This window comes from Pteronotus mesoamericanus, unplaced genomic scaffold (assembly GCF_021234165.1).
Source record: "Pteronotus mesoamericanus isolate MK-2021 breed Mesoamerican mustached bat unplaced genomic scaffold, CSHL_Meso_final scaffold_85, whole genome shotgun sequence".
NCBI classification, from domain to species: Eukaryota; Metazoa; Chordata; class Mammalia; order Chiroptera; family Mormoopidae; genus Pteronotus; species Pteronotus mesoamericanus.
The window spans coordinates 38,152,312-38,171,623 of record NW_026555329.1 but is presented as its reverse complement, the minus strand read 5'-3'; the positions used below and the strand labels follow the sequence as shown (position 1 = coordinate 38,171,623).

At 43.8% G+C, this 19,312-nt stretch overlaps 1 protein-coding gene across 2 annotated transcripts in view; it reads right to left on the bottom strand.

Annotated features, from left to right (window-relative positions):
- The window catches only part of CDHR3 (cadherin related family member 3), a 71,747-nt gene continuing 52,435 nt past the window's right edge, over positions 1-19,312 (bottom strand). Inside the window, exons 9-19 of one of the 2 annotated variants that reach the window (XM_054564079.1) lie at positions 17,151-17,322; positions 15,773-15,875; positions 14,771-14,869; positions 12,938-13,164; positions 10,873-11,044; positions 9,107-9,357; positions 7,038-7,219; positions 4,958-4,971; positions 3,696-3,733; positions 1,897-1,945; positions 1-392 (exon numbers count right to left, since the gene is read on the bottom strand). In XM_054564079.1, the coding sequence (XP_054420054.1) occupies positions 88-392; positions 1,897-1,945; positions 3,696-3,733; positions 4,958-4,971; positions 7,038-7,219; positions 9,107-9,357; positions 10,873-11,044; positions 12,938-13,164; positions 14,771-14,869; positions 15,773-15,875; positions 17,151-17,322 (1,612 nt within the window). In that variant the 3' untranslated portion in view covers positions 1-87. The remainder of the gene's footprint in view (positions 393-1,896; positions 1,946-3,695; positions 3,734-4,957; positions 4,972-7,037; positions 7,220-9,106; positions 9,358-10,872; positions 11,045-12,937; positions 13,165-14,770; positions 14,870-15,772; positions 15,876-17,150; positions 17,323-19,312) is intronic. The other variant, XM_054564078.1, reaches the window with a different exon arrangement.

Here is a 19,312-nt window from a genome sequence, read left to right as displayed (position 1 = left end):
TCAGAAAATTTAGGGTGAGGCAGCATCCCACAGGCAGTCAAGGTTCCTCCCTGGTGCTCTTCCGTGGGGCCTGCAAGCAGACACTGTTTACTCTGCTGGGTGTGGTTTGTGAGAAGCCCTGCTTGTGAGGGCTGGGTCTCTGTTCTTCGGGGCACCTGGCTTGCCATCCTGGGGCCTGGACCCTGGGCCTGCATCCTCAGCCTGTGCAGTGCCACGCAGCCCATTTCCCTCCTTGTCAGTGCTCCTCGGTGGCCCAGTCTCTTCGGCAGACAGAGCTCTGGTAGGGGCGGCTCCCTGGGGGCTGGACCCTTTCCACTTTGGCATTTGCATTAAGGGATCCTTCCACTTTCTGGCTCCACTTTTAGAGTTGAATTCATATTTTGCCCCAGTGACTAAAGAGGAAAAATACAATGACCATGTAAACAAAGGAATTCAATTGATACTCTCCTCCCCATCTCCACCCTGCTCTGTCCTCACCCCAGGAGAAGAAGAAGCATGTTAGGCGGTGTGAATCGCGGAGAGAGAAAGCATGCTTGCGAACAGTGCAGTCATCACTAGCCTGCTCTTCCTGCGAGCTGTGCCCCTCTGACCACACATGTAGCAAATACCATGCCTCCGTGGATAGAAAGGTTCAGGAGAGTCAAGGCCATCTCGTCTCAGCTGCAAGATTAGAAGTCCACGTACATCTGGAACTCCACAGGAGCTTCGGATAAATTAGGTTCACTTTCTATTGGGGTTACCCATTTCATTCTGATTTGTTTTAAAAGACCTCTGAATCCCTGCTATTAAAAGGAAGTCACCAAGGAAGGAGGAGAAGACTTTGACTTTTACTTATGGTAGGTTGGCGAAGATTTGTAGACACAGACACCCAAATCGGGTCCCAGTTGAGATGATGCAACAGAGCCATTTTTATTGTGTCAGAGCCAGCAGACGCCAACTGAAGTGTCTGTTCATATTAGTCCAGTTGGCCCATTTCTTCTTTTTCTTTTTCTCAAACACACAAGTGCAGAGTCATGGCCTTGGTGCTCCCTAGCTCTTACCTCGGAGTTTCAGGCGGACCCCTGCTCCTGCCATTTCCCTGCAACATGAGTGGCCTCTCCGCTGAGGATCCTACCAGCACTTATGCTAATGTGGGCACATTATGGTAACAAGTGCCTAATAATAGAGGGAAATTTAATTCCAGCAGCAGCAGCAGCCTCTCCTGGAGAGGAGCCATCCTCCTTCCGAGGAGGACCAAGCCGCTTGCATGTGAGCGTGGCAGGGAGCCAGCACACTTGCCTCCTGAATTTGGTTTCCTTCTCTTTATTCATGTTCTATAATTGAGCCTTTGTAAGTGGAGGGATGTGTGTAAAGGAGCTAAATTTGGAGCTGATTTCATGGGGGTGATGAGAGCTCTGGAGGCCAGCTTTACCTTATGTTCATCTTGCCAACCAAGAAGAAATTCTTGGCCCTGATCTAGGAAAAAAAGAAGCCAAGCTTGCCATTTCTCCGTATCTCTCACTACCAAATAGGATGGTGTTGGAAGCATTCAGAAAGGATCAGGGTGGGGGTTGAATCCCATCAATAGGGAGAAAATGTGGGTTCTTGTATTCATTGATTTCCTTGAATTGGTTTGTGGTTTGGAAAGGGAGGCTAGACGGAGGCACGGTCCTTGAAAAGGAGCCTGGAGGTGGGAACCCTCTGAGGCCTCACACACGACCACAAGGATCTGCAAGCCAGCTCAGTTCAGAGCTGATCTCACTTTGTATTGTTGTCTAGAATGGCACACACTGCATAGGAAACATAACCAAACGAATCAGAACTGAGTTAAGAGCATGAAATTAGATAAGGTCCCCACGGTTCCACCAGCCTGCAATGTGCAAAGCACCCTTATGGGTGGCATTGTCACTTAATTACCTGGGTCTATGACTTCACCATCAAAGACTGTACTCATCTGGATTGTTTCCTAAGGAGAAAAAAGAGACAACTTCAAGCACAATCCTATGCTCCTCCTCACAGGCCCCACTCACCTTCACAGCCTGAGTTTCTGACCCAGGGACTTCTTGGCATTTATTAACTCAATAGGCAGTGTGCCAGATGCTGGGGACATAGCAGGGAACAAGGTTAAGAGTGGCTACTGCCCACACAGAGCTTGCCATCAAGTAGAAGCCACTGACAGACAGACACTACAATGTAGAGTGATAATAGCTCCATGAGCGGGGTGCGGCGGGGGGACAGGATATAGGATGCCGTGGAGGTGCGGGTGGGAGTGAGAGGAAGACATGTCATCCAGACTTGGGGGTAGGAAAAGTGTACTGAGACCAGGATATCTAAGCTGCACAGAAGGAAGAGCAGAAATCTGCACACCACCAGCTAAGCTCTGTATTGCCTAAGCCCACTGTTGGGCAGGCACAGAGGAGCACAAATGTGCTCCCACCCTGAGCTCTGGCTGTGTCCCTCTGCCTAGGCCAGTGTGATGTTGCATCAGGGTCTGGCTGTCTTATCTAAGCTCTGTGTTCCATCTCCTTTTCTTGCCCTGATCCCTATTCTCTGCCACACTCCAAGACCTGACCTCTGGCCACATGGAAACACCCGCTTCCTTCACAATGTGCCTTCCAATGGTGCCACTCTTCAGCATGCTAATGAGGACAGTGTTGGGATTTAGTGGACCCTTCAACACCCAGATTTTATCACATAAGTCATCACTCACTCACTTGTCCATAGCTCCCCAGCCCTGAAGAAAAAGGAAATGGAGACTGTACGGGTTTCATCCCTTTGATCAGCTCAGGAAACCCACTTTTTATGGTCATGGAAATTTATTTATTTAATTGATTAACTTAATATTACATAATTCTGAGGCAGTCTCTAAATGAGGGGTACTTGCTTTAGACAATAAGACCTCCTCCTCTCATTTGTATACTGACCAGTACATATAAACACTTAGTTGGTCCGCCTGAAGCAAACATTCCAGTCCGCTGGATTGTCTTCCTGATTGTGCTTTTCATTCCCCAAAGTTACGGGTCTTGGATCATGACTAAGTCCTATTATTGGGGGGAGGGAGAGCTGGCGGGGGTCACCTTCAAATACCATCACTCTCCAGTGGGTGGATCACACTCAGTAAAAGAAAAACAAGGAAGTAAGGTGGGAGTAACTCTCCAGCCATCACACTTTGCATTTTGTGTGACTCTTAATATTTTTCAAAATATCTCTCCACCTGTTATTCTCAGGACAGGTGTTCTCACTCCCATCTCACAGATGAGGACTCGGAAGCTTAAAGAGGATGATAGAACCTGCAAGGTCATCTGGCTACGTGGGCAGAAGCAATCCCAGCCCCAAGCACTGCTCTTTCTCTATCACTTTTTCCACAAGGTTATGGAAGGGCAAAGGAAAAATAAATCCCATTGAAGGCTAAAGCTTTAGTTCTGGTCTTTAAGCTCCTCTCCTCCAACTCAGTCTCCTGGAGAGCTTGTGTAGATAATAAATACCACTATTCAATATTTATGAAATCCAGTTCTTTGGCAAATATATCAGTAGACATGTTCAGTGGAGGGAACAAATTCTATCAGGAGCTCGTCACACAGCAATCTGTTCCAGTGGCCAAATACAAGCATCTCCCTGAATGATAAACGCACCCGGGAGGCGGTGGCAGGGCCTGCCTCAGAGGGGTACAGGAGCTCCCACAGCTCGCCACCCAAGCCGGGCGTCCCACGGCCAGCCGTACTTACCGCAACTTCTCCCTCTGTATTCTTCACTTCTGCAGGGAATAGAACAGGCGGGAGTTAAGCTTCTTGGACATTAAATTGACCTTAAAATGCTACCTCCACAATGGGATTTCTCTTAAACAGATTTTGAAGTCAGTATGTCAGGCACGGCAAAAAAATTTTCTGTCTGTAGACATGTTTGTTGACAGCTTTCCATCTCAGAAAAACAGACATATACACACACGTACGCAGAACTAAAAATAAGTTTTTTTCTGTTCTTTTTCCAGCTTACTGTTATTATTGGATGTAGGAAATTAGTTTTTAAATGACAGAAAGATTGGGTTAATATATTTGTTCATAATGGGGGGATTCTTTGTATCCACTCCCGATGCCCTTTTAAAAAACTTACTAGGGTGGGGGACAGTTTGTGAAAATCTCATTTATTAAAATCATCCTATTTGATATGATTAGTAACCATTATAATTAAATTTCTAATCCTGCTTAGATGTGCCTTGTGCATGTCAGACACATATACCTATGACTGGAGTGACTGAAACAATCATTTTTTAAAAACACACATTCTGATTCTTTGTGTTTTCTCTCCCCATAGTGTGGATTCTCCTCAAGGCAACAACTTTGGGTGCTGGGTGCGACATCTCCTCAGGCTTGGAGTTGGTCAGATGGAGTTTGTTCAATTCACCAACCTCCCTAAAATCATTCAGTTCTCCGAGCCCGCCTGACAGCACCCAGCCCCCGAGTCTAACCAGACTGACCTAAATAACTTGTGAAATAGTCAAATCCACTAGAATATCAGGATAAAGTATTACTTGTTCTTTAAAAAGAGGCATCTGTCCAAAAACAGAGCATTAGCCAGCCTCAGGAGGGGTCACATCCCTCTGTGTGGAACAGAGAGTAGATACTAGCTGTTCAACACACAGAGAATTTTTCATTCCTGTCCCACTTGGTGGGGAACAGACTAATAGGTGCTTAAGTTGAGCTGATTAGAGGCGACTCTGGGTAGGAAACAGGAAGGACCAAACTGAGCAATTTGAGTGGGTCAATGGCACCGTGCACCCTGACGTTCCTTTTCCCCAGCTACACCTGCCCTCAGTGTCATTCCACCCATGGATGATGTAGCTAAAACCCCACCAAGACAGGACTGCATCCTGATTCTCTGCCAAGTTCAAGTCCTTTCATACAGTACAACAGAGTGAGCAAAAATGGTAATAACAACAATAGCAACAGCAACAAACAAAGGGAATAGGTACCATACGTACCTCCTTTCTTCACCCTATGGGAAGAAAAAAGAGATGGACAAGAATTAACCTGAGAGCAGTCTTCACTCGTACACTCAAGACAACATGGGAGCCTTTGGGCAGCTGTGTTCCCTGGGATTCAAGAGGTGATTGAAAAGGGTCAAGGATGGGGACTAGATTGAAAGTTGGGCCCCCACTCCTGCTCCAAACAGAGTGGTTTCATCACTCTTGGTTTGGGACTAAGGAGGGTCTGAGAGTTTGATAAATTGGGAATATTGCTTTATAGAACTTCAGGGAATACATCTTCTCTGACAAACCTGGATGAGGCCATAACAACCTCAGTCAGACTGCCTAACAATTCTGCCTGCCCCATTTTTCTCCCTAGAATCTAGCTGAGCAGAAGGTTTAGCTCACAGCAGGAAGGTTCAAGGGCTAGCCATTAAACCCTGGTTTCCTGTAGCATAAAGAGCTGTGCTTGGACTCTAAGACCCTTTCCATGATAACCTTGAATTCTATAATACTGTGACTCTAACTTTATTCTATTTTGCTATTGAGCAAATGTTGGCTGCCATTTGGTAAAACTAATGACCAGAGAGACGAGGTCTGAGTCTGAATTACTAGCTAGTTTTTCTTTTTTAAGTCAACCATGTTGAAAAAGATTAATATTTAGAAAATAAGTTAAAGCAAAGAGGTTCAAGATGCATATTTAACATTTAACCATAAATTGTATTTAAGTTGCAACATCTATTAGAGGACTGACTTTCTTGAAAAACTTCTGCCCAAATCCCATTACAGAGTACCACCATCCTTACAAGCTTAAGCATCACTCTTTTGGAGCCAAATTTTTAAAATCAATTTGTGAGTAGAGTCCAAACAAAAATGCCTTTTTTAATTTCAGCAGATGCTCAGGGATTTCTTACCTTGAAGCCAAGGTTGCCAATAGCAACGAACTTCCCCAATAAATATGGCAAAATGCAAAGTATATATTTATGCTAATGCCTTATAGTTTTATACTGTCCTTCATCTACAGATTTTAAATTATTTGTTAGTACTAGTTAATCTTCAAAATATCTTTAAAAGGCACATGAGTCTCATTACCCCTTCTTTTCGCCCATGAGAAATTTTAAAACTCAAGCTCCAATACCCCAAGATTCTTGGGCTGATAGCTAAACTGAGAATCTAGAATCCTGAGCTCAATGAGCCATGAAAAGTATTGCAACAAGATTTTTAAAAATTGCCTATCTAAGCATTCATATCAGAAACAATGCTAAGTGCTTTCTTTGCATTTGTTCATTTAGTTGTTTAGTTTTCAAATAAGGACATTGAGATTTACAGAGGTCGAAAGCCATATACCTAGAAAATGGTAGAGCTATGATTTGAACCCAGGCCTTGTCTAACTCCAAAGCCCAAGCTCAGAACCATCATGCTGTCATTGTAAGAGCTCCTGAAACTCAAGAAACTGGCTCTGGGGGAAGCTTGTAACAATTTAGTGCTCTCTTCACATCACTCTAGTATTTCACTTTAGCCAGTAAAAGGGACTTCGCAGGGTGTCACAGTAAGTGGCACGTTAGTGAGCAGAAGAGAATGGGAGGGAGAGAACACAGGGCTGTGCTTACAGCCCTGGAGAGTGAGAGATCAGGGCCAGATGCAAAAGGACAAGCCCAATCTAATCACTGGAGCTCAATTTCCTTATCAGTTTTGTGGGCTTCCTCTAATTCCATCCCATCCTTTAAATATTCTGCAAATAAGAACACCATGTATTCTAACACTACTCACAACTGAGCTTTTTTCTGAAGCGTGTATTCAGAGCAAGTCACCAAGAGTCTGAAGCCCCAGTTTCTTTGAGAACACATCAAAGATAGGGCAGGTGCCGAGGAAAACCAAAGCGTCAGTTTCCTGACACAGAAGGTGATAAAAAGGATACACCAGGACTAAGGGGAGCTAGGATTCTTTCTCCATATGTCCTTTTCCTCCCTTCACATCAAGTACCCTCTCTACCCCATAAAGAAATCCTAAATCTCTACCTTTCCTTCTACTGACATCACTGGAAATAGTGTCCCAAAGGAAGTGGTGGAAAGGACCCAGCCCACTGGAAACTTACAGAGGTTTCTTGTGCTTCCCAGTCTTGCAGGGACAGTGTCTGTGGATGGCTTTGGCCAACTGGACCATCAGAGTCACCAGGAAAATCAGAAGCAATATGGAGCCCAAAGTAATGACAAAAGACACGTACCACGCTGATGGAGAATAAACGTTTTTCCTCAGGATCTGGTGGGTGACCCTGGGCTTGAATGACAGAGAGGGAGGCAGGTGAGCGGCGGACGGTGGGGTCCTGACGTCAGCACTCCCCCTATGTTGAGTGTGTATTTCACTCTTTGTTTTTGTTCTATAAATTGGACATCTGTGTGCTCATAGTTCTTGCTGCTTCAATCCATCACCTTATTTATAGCCTTTCCAGACTTCTATTAGATCAAAACCCAGAAAATTAAGGGAACTGAAAAGCAACTCCAGGCCTAATTTTCTCTGTCTTTCTTCTCCTTCCCAAAAGTTAAAAAATTCCATTGGCTTTTTTTTCCTGCCAAATCATGGCATAACCCAGGGACTAATATAGCCATTGTCTCTCACTGGGAAGGCATGAGCCATGGAAGTTGTTTTTGTAACATTTTGCAGGTTTGTCAGTGTTCACTCACTACAAGCTGCACTGCCAGATGAGTGGGCTGATATCACAGTGAAACCCGAAGTTCAGCATTTGCTTCTTAACGTGGGAGACAGATAAACAAGTTATGGAGATTCCAGGAGTGGAGATGCCACAATTGGGTCATGTTGTAAGCCCCAGAAAAGTAGCAATTCCTTACTCAGAGGAGCTTACTGTCTCTGAGTACAAAGAAAACCCTTAAGGTTACCTCATGCCTCCATTCACTGGGGTGAGAGTGGCTCAGGAACATGGAGATGAACATTAATCTGCTCTTGGTAAGACTTTGAGAAGCAAAATTTGACTATCTGTCATAGATGGTTTTCTGAGGCTTTGATTACCTTTTCTCGGGTGTACTACAAGTATGGGGCTGCCAACCAAGGGCATAACTTTTACTAGGAACAGGAGGAAAGGGGACAAAAAGTCAACACAAGTACAAGCCAGTTCTTCCACGGCCCAGGGGGAGATAATCCCGTTGTCAGATTACAGAATCTCCCTTCTGTAATCTCCCTTCTATAACAACACTCGTTCTGTGTTGGCACCCACTTATTTTTCTTCCTATCATTTACCACAATTTGTAGTTATTTTATTAAATCACATGCCTTTATTAAATTGCATGTATTGTAACCTGTCACCCCTCTAAATCGGTGGCTCTCAAACTTTAGCACACATCAGAGCCTCCTGGAAGCCTTGTTAAGAACACAGATTGCTGGGTCCCACTGCAGAGTTCCTGATTTGTTAGGTCTGGAGATGTAGTTGGGGATTCCAGTTTCCAACCTCCTTTCCGTGAGGTTGCAGTGATGATCGTGGCTGAGGTATAACTCTAATATTCTGGAATGGGCCCGAGAATATGCATAACTAACAAATTTACAGGTGATGCACACTTTGAGAACTACTGCCCCACATTATAAGTTTCATGAGAGCAAAGATCATTTTGGGCTTGTTCACCAAAATGATTGGCATATTATAGATATTAAGTCAATATTTGTAGATTGCATGAATGAATTTTAATGGAATGAAGATGAGGAGTAGGGTACAGGTTGGTGCGTCATAACTCTTCAGAAGAAGAGTGCCTGGCGGCTACCTGCTTTCACAGACATAGCTCTGCCATAGCTCTTAAGAGTGGGCTGAGAAGGGGTTGTGGATGTAGCAACTGGCCACGTGCTCATGGAAATTGTCTCCTGTGCCACAAGAACCACAACTAGCCAATACCCCATCTAACACAAAGTTCCTACATAAATGCACACCTGTAGTTGCCAGAAGAGGAAATGGCAGAACCATTAACTTACCAGTCTCAGGTCTCACCCAGATCTCTATCTACTGCCCAGTGACTACTCAAACCATGCCTATGTTTGCCATTTCTGGCAATATCCTAACACCTCAACTCTTTTCAGTCTATCCAACATTTCTCCTGGGTCGAAGGGCTCCATGATATTAATCACAAGAATGTAACCGAGGAGTCCAGGTCCCAAAACCCTTACCCTGGTGGTCATGGCGACAATCGTGGTTGGGTGAGGAATGACACTAATACTCAGTGTCACAGTTCCTGTTTCAACCAGAGCCTCAGCTTTCTTCCTGCCAGACAGCAAGTTGTCATCAGTTATGTAGACAAGTAGTCTGTAGTCCCAGATCTTATCAAGCCCACCAGTATAGTCAAAGTGGGTCGCAAGGAGCAGCCGTGTAACGTTGGAGCCAGCATTGGGAGAAAAGGTGAAATGACTGTTGACATTGCCTATAAGAGATTTGAGACAAGGATTTGGGGCAAAGTAAGAAAAGGATGTGAGAAATAAAGGTCTAGAATAAAACAGTCTTTTCTGCAAACGTCCATACCTCTGGTGTAGACTATTTCTGATGCACCGGGGTTACAATATTGACCTTAGCTGCACCAGAAATTTCATTAGTATAAAGAAACTCTGCTCACAACCAGCGTTGCTGCAACAAGAATAAGAGCAGAATAGGATAACAGCACACCTGTCTCAGCAGCAGGGCCAGTACCTTGCAGAGAGATTTAATAACCCTGGTGCAGCCTCTCTAGCCAGTCCTTCTCATGCAGCATTTATTTCGAACCATGTACACCTTGTACTCAAACCAATAAGTGGGCACAAGAGGGTAGAGGACACTTCATGTTTTTTGTGGAAGCTGGTGGGTCATGCAGAGCTAGTGATATTTGTCCCTGGTGTTCCCCCCCAGGGAAGGTGCCTTCTGGCTTTGCAGGGATTACAGTCCCAGAGCCTCCTGAATCTACCCCATTCCCCCTCCCCCGCAGCCTGTTAGGGCTCAGGGCTCACAGCTCAGGGAACAGGGCAGGAAGGCTTCAGGAAGGCTGCCCGCCAAGCAGCTCTTGCTCATTCCTCTGGTGGCTCCAGACTCATTACCGACTGAAAACTAGTAAATGGAGCAGGAGATGATGCAATTTTTACTCCCTTAGCAGTGAAGTGCTCCATAAAGGCCTGGGGGTTCTCAGTATGGATTATTTCCATCTTCAACAACTGCAGTCTCAGAGCGGTCTCTGCCCCTGGTTTTGTGACACAGGCTACTCAAGAGGCTTCCTACTGTTCAGAGTTCATGGTCGCCAGGGCTCAGCGGGCGGCCAAGATGGGTTTTTAGTCTTTCACTTGGAATTGCTCTGCTTGTTTGGGTTTAAATCTCTGGCCCCAACACTACATTAGACGAGCTATTTTGGTCTCATTTCCATGGAGGGGTGCTCTTTCCCTCTCCACCCTCCTCTCGCCCCCGTGCAATGTTATATTTTTAAAGAGAGAAAATGAATGGAGCAGAAGAGAATTCCTGAGGATACATTTCAAAATGCATTTAATCTAATTAATCTATTATTATCCAGAGAGAGGACTGGGATTCCTTGCTCCCACTATAAGCTTGCAGGTTGAGCAATTGGATTTAAAAAAAAAAAATTAAACTGCAGTAATATGATTCACGAATCATACAACAGCATGGAAATTAGGGGGTCACCATCTGCATGGTCCACCCTCCCTTGGGCCTATGGGCAGCCTTGTGTGGGAACCTGGGAGGAGTTAGGTGAGAAGAAGGAGAAGCCGCGAGGAGGATGGCGGGGTGGCGGGCCCTGGGACAGTTGCACTCCTCATCTTGCCATCCTCATTTATAGTCTCCCACCCACACACACTACACCAAGATCAGGTGTGATCGCACTCCCCACCCCATTCTCCCTGACCAGCAGTGAGGCCTCCGACCCCACGAGCCAGGCCAGACCTGTCGATGTCAGGTGAGGTACCTGGGCCAATGGAGTAACGAAAGGACCTGGGGCTGGAATCACGATCAGTACACATCAGCTTGAAATTTTGAATATTTGTGCCAACTTTCAGATCCACTGGGATGGCCAGGAAATAAGAGTTTGGGATGCAAATTGGCTTTTCATCATTTTCTTCCAGGATATTAATAGTAACCTAGAACAGCAAGAAGGTGGCCATTGTTAGTAGCTAAAAGTTGCAGAGTGCTTACTGAGCCAGGCCCTGGGCTCAGCACTTTCATGGTCTAGCTCATTTAACCTTTCCTGGGATAGATAATATGATCATTCTCATTTTACAAATGAGGAAACTGAGGCTTAGATTAGACAATTGACCTAAGGCCATTTAGCTGGTGAGTGCCAGAACTGGGATTTGAATACAGGTCTGTCCTACTCCAAGTCCTATGCTAATAACTTCTACACTGTGTGTGTGCACATGTGCTTAATACATGTATACATTCACATAGTCTCACATATATGCACCTAGACATATAGGGCTCATCCTCAGGTAATGCTGACTTGCTTTTCCAGTAACAGCTATGAATTTACTGTGGCCCTCTATGCTTCCTTGCTCACTGCCCTTGGGAATTGGAAGCTGCATATTTAACTATAGAGCAATGATTCTCAGTCCTGGCTCTCCCATCTTAGGCACACTCCAGACCAAATGAATTGGACTCCCTGCAGGGTGGGGCCCAGGTACTATTTTTTATTGTTCCCCAGCTGATTCTAATAGGCAACTAGGGTCAAGAACCATTGGGATGGAACAAGTGGACCTGGCTAAGCTGGGATCTCATCTGCAACCTGGGCTATTAGAATGCACTAAGCTGGTGGTGCTCACCTTTCACAAGCAGGGCCAGCCTATTCTCTTTCATCGCTGTCTTTTATGCCTGGTGAATTGGAATATGGACTGGGACACCTGCCAGCACAGAATCATAGAATGTCAGCCCTGAAAGGGACTTATGTGATCATCACCCTTTTTAAAAGCTTATGAATTTTGAGTTGAATTTATTCTACCTTTGAAATTTGGCGATTTCAGCAATTTCTGAGCCCAGGAATAAATTGAAATGTTCACTCTAGTTAGCTCCCAAAGTGGAGTCCATTCATTTTCTCAAAAAGCCAGCCTAACAAACACTACAATTATCTCCAACTTAACATATCTCTTCCTCAGCAGGCAATGCTGAGCCTCACGCATCATTAAAACCATCATCCTGTTAATTCAAAGCAAGTCATGAGAGGAACTGGACTAGTCAGGTGTTGGGTGAACAGGTGACTCTTCATTTAAGAGATCAAGAAATTGGGACGTGAAGATAAGCATGGCTCAGACCCCGTTGGAAAATTGGGATTAAAGTTGAGAAATGAACTCTGTCTTCTGATTCTGAACCAGTCTTTCTCTCTATCACACAGGGCTGCCTGCTGCTAGCTGAGAGTTCATTTTGCCTTACGCTTTTTCGCTTTACTAATGGGAAAGAGCAAGAAATAGTTCTGTCCTTGTGGCCATCATATTACCCTCAGATAATCCTAACCACTGAAAGCACAGACCTGTTAAACCTTGTTATTCAAAGGGTGGCCCTGGACCAGTTGTAGGGGTACCACTTGGAAGCGTGTTAGGAATGCCTCGGCTCTGCTCAGACCAGCGGACTCAGAATCTACATTTAACCAGATTCTCAACATCAAAGGTTGAGAAGCAGTATAGCCCCAGTCAAGCCACATCATTTTAAGAACAACCCCATCTGGTGTGATGGGAGGAGGGAATGCATAGCAACAAAACCACACCCCATTTCTGGCTGCGTGCATCTCACCATCAGCCCAGGGAGATTTAAAGGGCAACAAGGGGACACTTGTCCCACAGAGTGGTCATCAATCTCAGCACTCCTCCCAGTCACACACACACTTGGGTATCAGTCTTTATTTTCTGGGCACTGCTCTGCGTGTCCAGTTGTGCTGTCCTGAGTAACACTAGTCATTTCCTGTCACATCTGGAGGATGTGCCCTGTTAGGATTTCTTATTACTACAGCCACACCTGGAGGGAGCTGGAGGGACTGACTCACTCACATTGACTGCGTTTGTGTCCTCATTGTTGGTGGCCTGGATTCTGAGAGTATAGATGGGGGTTGTTTCATAGTCCACTTTAGTCACCAGCTTGAGTTCTCCCGTTTTGGGATTAATCCAAAATATGTTTGTGTACTGGAGGCTGGCCCCTCCGGTAGAGATGGAGTACACAATGCTGCTCTGGGGGAAGTCGTTGTCCGTGGCTCGCACCCTTCCAAACAGGGTTCCAGCTGGAAGAATAAAGTACCTTAGATTAGTCCTGCTTTGGGGGTTGCAGGGAAGATCCAGGAGCAGATATTCTCTCTGCCATGGGCAGAAAGGCTTTGGAGGCCCCCTTGCTGTTCCAACTCTTTGTTTTATATCATCAGTTCTATTAAATTCAAATTTTGCTAATGAACTCCCACTAGGTCACTGATCCTATGACCCAAGCTGTACTGCGAGGTGGAAGAGACAATTCATGCCTTTATATAGACTCCCATGATGTCAATCATTATGCTATCATAAACAACACTGCAAAGAACATTCTCACACATACATCTTTTTGTAGCAACGTTTTCTAAAAATCTTTTTTTTGTATTTTTCACATTTTCTATAATGAGCATGAATTGCTCTTATACATTAGATGAAAAATAAACAATTTTTAAGAGTTTAGCAATTGAGGATTACAGAGTATAGATTTTTTTAAATTTAATCATTTTTTATTTTTTAATTAGTTGACATACTATATTATATTGGTTTCAAGTGCACATGCCAGTGATTAGACATTATATTACAGAGTATAGATTTTTTAATACTGCTTTTTTATTTTACAAATCTTGGTGGTGGGGCTGCTGGAGTTCTGGCTCGCTTGTTTTGTGGAAGACCTTTTTCATAAATTATACTCCTCAAGGACAGAAACCTTCTATGTAACCCCAGCACTAAAAGCTTGACTCAAAGTAGGTGATCAATAACCGTAAGTTCTTTGAATTTATAAAAAGCTTATTCCTACTGCATTTGTTATTCACTGGGTAAAGGATAAAGAATTAAAAGCTTTTCCTTTAGACCCTCTTTTGGCGTTTTGTTTAAAACTTAATGTCAGGAAATAGAGACCCTCCTAAAGAGAGAATAAAATGGAGAGGAGATAATTTTAGGAGTGTTTTGGTTTGGGTTTTTTGTTTGTTTATTTTAAATATAGAAGTATCCATGATAAAAGGATCAAAAACTGTGGTGAAGTTTGATTATACTGGAGGTGATAGGACTGCTTCCAAACTGGAGGAGATGGGGAGAAACTGACCCTGGAAGTGGGGAGTCCTTTGTTTAAAGGGGAAGAGCCTGCAAAAATCCAGGCTCTTCCTGGAAGAGCAAAAAAAAAAAAGCATTACCATTCTTCCTGAAGGGCAAAAAGAAAGAGGCCCCCAGTGACTCCTATTAAGGGAGAGAAAATGTCTTTATTCTGTTTTTAAATGGAGGAACTCTAGAAAGGGGAAAACTTTTTTCTATTTTTAAATTTCAATTCTCTGAATGAGCTGGATAAAAATCACAGTGGAGACCAAGGGAAAACTCCGGCTACGACAGCAGAGGATTAGGGGAATCAGGCACACGGACAAGGCAGTGACCAGGTGTTCAGAGAAATGCCGTTTAAACAACAGTTTTCAAAACCTAGAGTTCACCTGAAGGGCTCCTCAGCAGTGAGGACAATTTAAAGAGAAATAAGAGATGCAATAAACACGATTCAGCTGTGAGTTGTGGTGCACAACACCACTTAGGGCATCTGGAAGGGAGCTTCTCCTCTGCTGAATGTGCATCTGGATGGAGTCTGTCAAGAGCACTGTGGCCTGTTTCTTGTCTATTACTTACCTGGCCTTATTTCTGATATGTCAAATTTATAGGACGGCTGATCAAAGACAAGAGGAAACTCATTTTCTGGGCTTGTTAGGATATAAATATAGATGTTATCTAAAAACAGAAATAGGAAAAATTTAAATCTCAATATTCTATTTTCATTCACTTGTTTATTAAAAATTTTTAAAACATCTTCTGTGTAACAGGTTCTGTGCAAAATATTGGGGATACAAAGTGAATTAAGATCTGGCAGTTCCTGCCTTTGAGATGCTGAGGGCAAGTTGCCTTCTGAAGAACATATGTACAGGTCACTGAGAAAGCCAGAAGCAGTGAGTCTCACAAAGGTAAACAGAGCTGGATAATGAGAGGAGGGGGAAATGTGGGGGTGCGATTCTAGGCATGTGCATGGATACCAAAATATAAAACTCAGAAAATCCGAAGGCTGTTTGACCTAGTTAGAAAAAAAATGGGGTTAGAAGTAAGCGACTGGAGCTGGAGCTAGAGTTAGGCAGGGGCTGGATGATGAAAGTCCTTGTGTGCCAAGCCAAAGAGTTTGATCTTCAACTTGACAGTTAAAGGGAGACACTCAAGGGCTTTAAGCAAGGAAGTAATATGGTGGCATTTGCATTTCCTAAAAATCACTGTCAGAAATGCAGAGAATGCTTTGGAAAGGGGCAAGACTAGTGTCAGACAGATCCTTAAAGACTCTCAATGTTGTAATTCAGCCAAGAAAGAGGAAGTTCTACATTAGAGCAGTACTAGTGGGATGTGGGTTGGGCAAGGGGTAGACAGCAGAAGCTTGAAGTTTTAGGAGGTGACACAGAAGAAGGGACTTGGAGACCAATTCAATGTGCTTGGTGACAGACAAGAGGAATCTGGGCTGGTTCCCAAGTGTTTGGATTTTTTTGAAGTCTCCTCTTTAACACAAATACCTAGCCCAATACTGAGTATTGCCTAGTAGTCTAGTCATTGCTATTCAAGGAAGATGCCTTAGGAAATAAGTCAAATGATACTTGCTTTTATAGTAAGGGTGAGCAACATCCTGCACCTGGATTGTCACAGTGTATTTATTGCCGGCTGCTAGATTACTTGGATTTTCATAATCTAGATCACCAATCAACTGAATTAAAACAGATATATCAGGTTACAAAGAAAAGCAATCTTTGCAATTCAACTGATGAAGACATTTTCATATCTGTTAGTAGACATGTAAACTGGAAAACTTTTCTGGAGAGCATTTTGACTGTATAAGGAGCTTTAAAAAGTTATGTCCATACCTTTGCTGACTCTGAGAATTTATTTGAAAGAATCTATGTTTAAAGATGTTTATCAAGCACTATTGCCAAACAGCATAGACTCAAGACTTCCAGTTAGTTGAAAAGAAGCGCAATATGGATCCAATATGCAGAGATAGTTCCATCATTTAAAGTACTTATGCATATATATAGAATATACATAAAATCTATATACAATGAAGAAGAGAGAAATATATCAAAATTTTAATAGTGGTTATCACTGAATGGTAATGCTTTTCTGTGTTTTCTATATTTCCTACAGTGAGCATGAACTAATTTTCTAATCAGAAAAAAATGAAAGATTATTTTTTAGCTGGCACTATGAGTAAAATTGGTAAGACTTTCTTGGGGATCTAAGAAGGGCTTGGGATGGGAGGTAGAGAAGGAGGTGGGTAGGAGGATGCCTCCTAGTGGGCTGCTCGCTCTTTTCCCTGAAGCTTTATCTCTGATGCAAAGACCCCTCAACAAGGACCATTGCCCTCCAACCTCTGCCCTCTGCCGTTCCATTTTTCCCTCCTCCTTACCAATACCCTCCAGTGGGAACCCCATAGGTAAAGGACTCATACAGCTCATTGAGACCTGCTGTTTATGCTCATCCTTCTTCCAATTCTGCTTTGCCTCTGTGGAGATGCTGCAGAGTGAGGTTACCTAAACAGCCTTGTTCTCTCATTTCCCTTTGGGTCTGCAGTGGTTCTCCAAGACTGAGTTTAGCATGACACACTCATGGCCCTGAACCTGCTTTCTCTTACTTCACACTTCCATGGGCCAGGAAGGAGCACTCAAATACACAAGAGTGCTGAGCTCAGAGGGCACTAATGTGACTATAGAGGCAGTTAAGCAGGCACAGCCAACTGCAGCTATACAAGAAAGAATTCAGTCCTTAGCACCCCAGGCATAACTACGCATAACAGACGATTCCCAGGACTTGGGCAAAATAAAGAGCAAATGGGGAAAACAGAATCACTATAAAGTTCGTCAGTCACAGCCACGCAGAGCGGGAGTTACCTTGGAAATTTCTCTCTCTGGGCCAGCAAAAGCACTATGCATGTTAGACCAGCTTCCCCCATGCCCTTCCAATGATGCAATGACCATTAACTGACCACAATTTTCCCAGAGCCAGCTGGATCCTGTAAAAATCTGCCACGGCTCCCCACTGCAGAGGGTGTGGTGAAGTTGAATTGGCTGTTTGGTGCTTCGCTGTCATCATCAAAGCAGACTGTGTTCAGGTCCAGAAGCAACGTCCTCTTGGCTGCTCTTTCAGGCACCATAATGCTGGCGAAGAGACATGATTCAATATTTTCATCAACAAATGGTGATGGAGTGTTCCTTCTGACACAGACCCTAGGCTAGACATCTCTGCTTTAATTTCAATTCAAAGCAAGTCCATGGTTATTGCAGTAACTGCCTAACTGGAGTCCAAGCTCTGCCCTGTCCTCCTCTCAGACTGTTCTTAACACACCAGCCAGAGGCACCCTATTAAAATGTTGTCAGGTCAGGTCACTCCTCTACTCCTAAATCTCAAGTGGCTCCTCATTTCACTCAAGTCCTCACTTTGACCTACGGGACCCTTGATGTGCACCACCACCCCTTGACCTTACTTGTCTGAACTTATCATCTACTAACACTTCTCCTTGTTCCCTCTACTCTTGCCCCTGGGCTCTTGAACACTCCCCAGACTCTGGCCTCAGGGCCATTCTACTTACTGTGGGATGCCCTTTCCACCAATGACCACATGGCTGCTTTTTTCACTTTCTTTAGTCTTGAATCCAATGCCACCTTCTCAGAAGGCTATCTGGCTACCCTATCTAAAATGTGAATGGCCCCTGCCCTTTGTTCCCTCTCCCATTCACCACTTTATTTTTTTTTTGTTTATTGTTATAATCTTTAATCCTCACATGAGGATATGTTTGTTGATTTTTTTTTGAGAGAGAGAAGCATCAGTTGGTTGCCACCTGTACATTCCCTGACCAGGGATTGAACCTGCAACCTCTTTGTGTACAGGGAAAATGCTCCAACAAACTGAGCCACCTGGCCAGTCCTCCCTCCTTTATTTTTAATTCTTGGCACTTATTATTTTCTAGTATACTATATAGCTTAACTATTTATCCTGTTTATCATCTTTTCCCCCACTAGATTGTAAGCTCTACAAGAGCAGAGATCTTTATCAGCTTTGTTCTGGACATGCTCAATTAATATTTGTTGAATGGCTGATTGGTAACTTAAGAGACTTGCACAGTAGTGAAAAATAGTATAAAGAAGAATATAAGAGAAATAAGTTCTTTTTCTGCCTATAGAAGTTTGTAATCTGGTTAGGGGAAACCCTTGCACCATCATCTTCCATACTTTGAAGATCGGGAATTCCTCCACTTGTGTTCTAATAGTTTAATGTCATAGAAAGGCCTCCTAATACCTTAGTATCATTCATTTAATAGAGGTTTATTAAGACCAAATTGGGGGGTCCCAGTCTCCAATGACTCCAGGGTCTGGGCAAACAGCATAAATGAGTACAGCTGTCCCCAAACTAGAGCTAACTGGTCAAGCCCAGCTCGGTATGGAAGACTGAGGAAGAGTAACATCTTGAGCCTCTAGTTCATTGAGAGACTATCATATTGTACTCCCATGTTTCAGTTTTTCCATCTATAAAATGGGCATAAATGATGTTATTTAGTTTTTGCTACATAACAAATCAGCTCAAAACTTAGTGGCTTAAAACAACAGACATTTATTATGTCTTAAAACATTAAGGGCTGTTCATTAGTTCTTTAGGTTCTAGTCCAGCTTGGCTGGTCGCTGTGGTCCCTGGCAGCTTGGCTGGGACTTGGTGGTCTAGGATGGCCTTGTTCACATGTCTGGTGGTAGGAAAGTGGTAGGTCTCTGTTTCTTGCTGTCTCTCATCCTCCAGGAGACTAGCTGAGGCTGTTCACGTGAACATTTCAGGTTTCCAAAAGTAGCAAAAGAGGACAAGTCCCAGTGCACATATATCTTTCAGGTCTCTGCTGTGCTACATTTGTGAATGTTCCAACAGCCAAAGCAATTGATGTGGTCAAGTACAGATTCAAGGAATAGAAAGAGAAACCCATCTCTTGATGGGAGGAATGGTGAAATCACACTATGCCAGGGAATACATACAGGCAGGGAGGAATTTGTGGCTGGTGTTTGGTTTGGGGGTTGTTTGTTTATTTGCCTGGGGTTTTTTCCTACCTATCTTCAATCATATTTTGCCTTGGGCAGAATTCCTTACAAAAGTGTATTGTGGCTACCC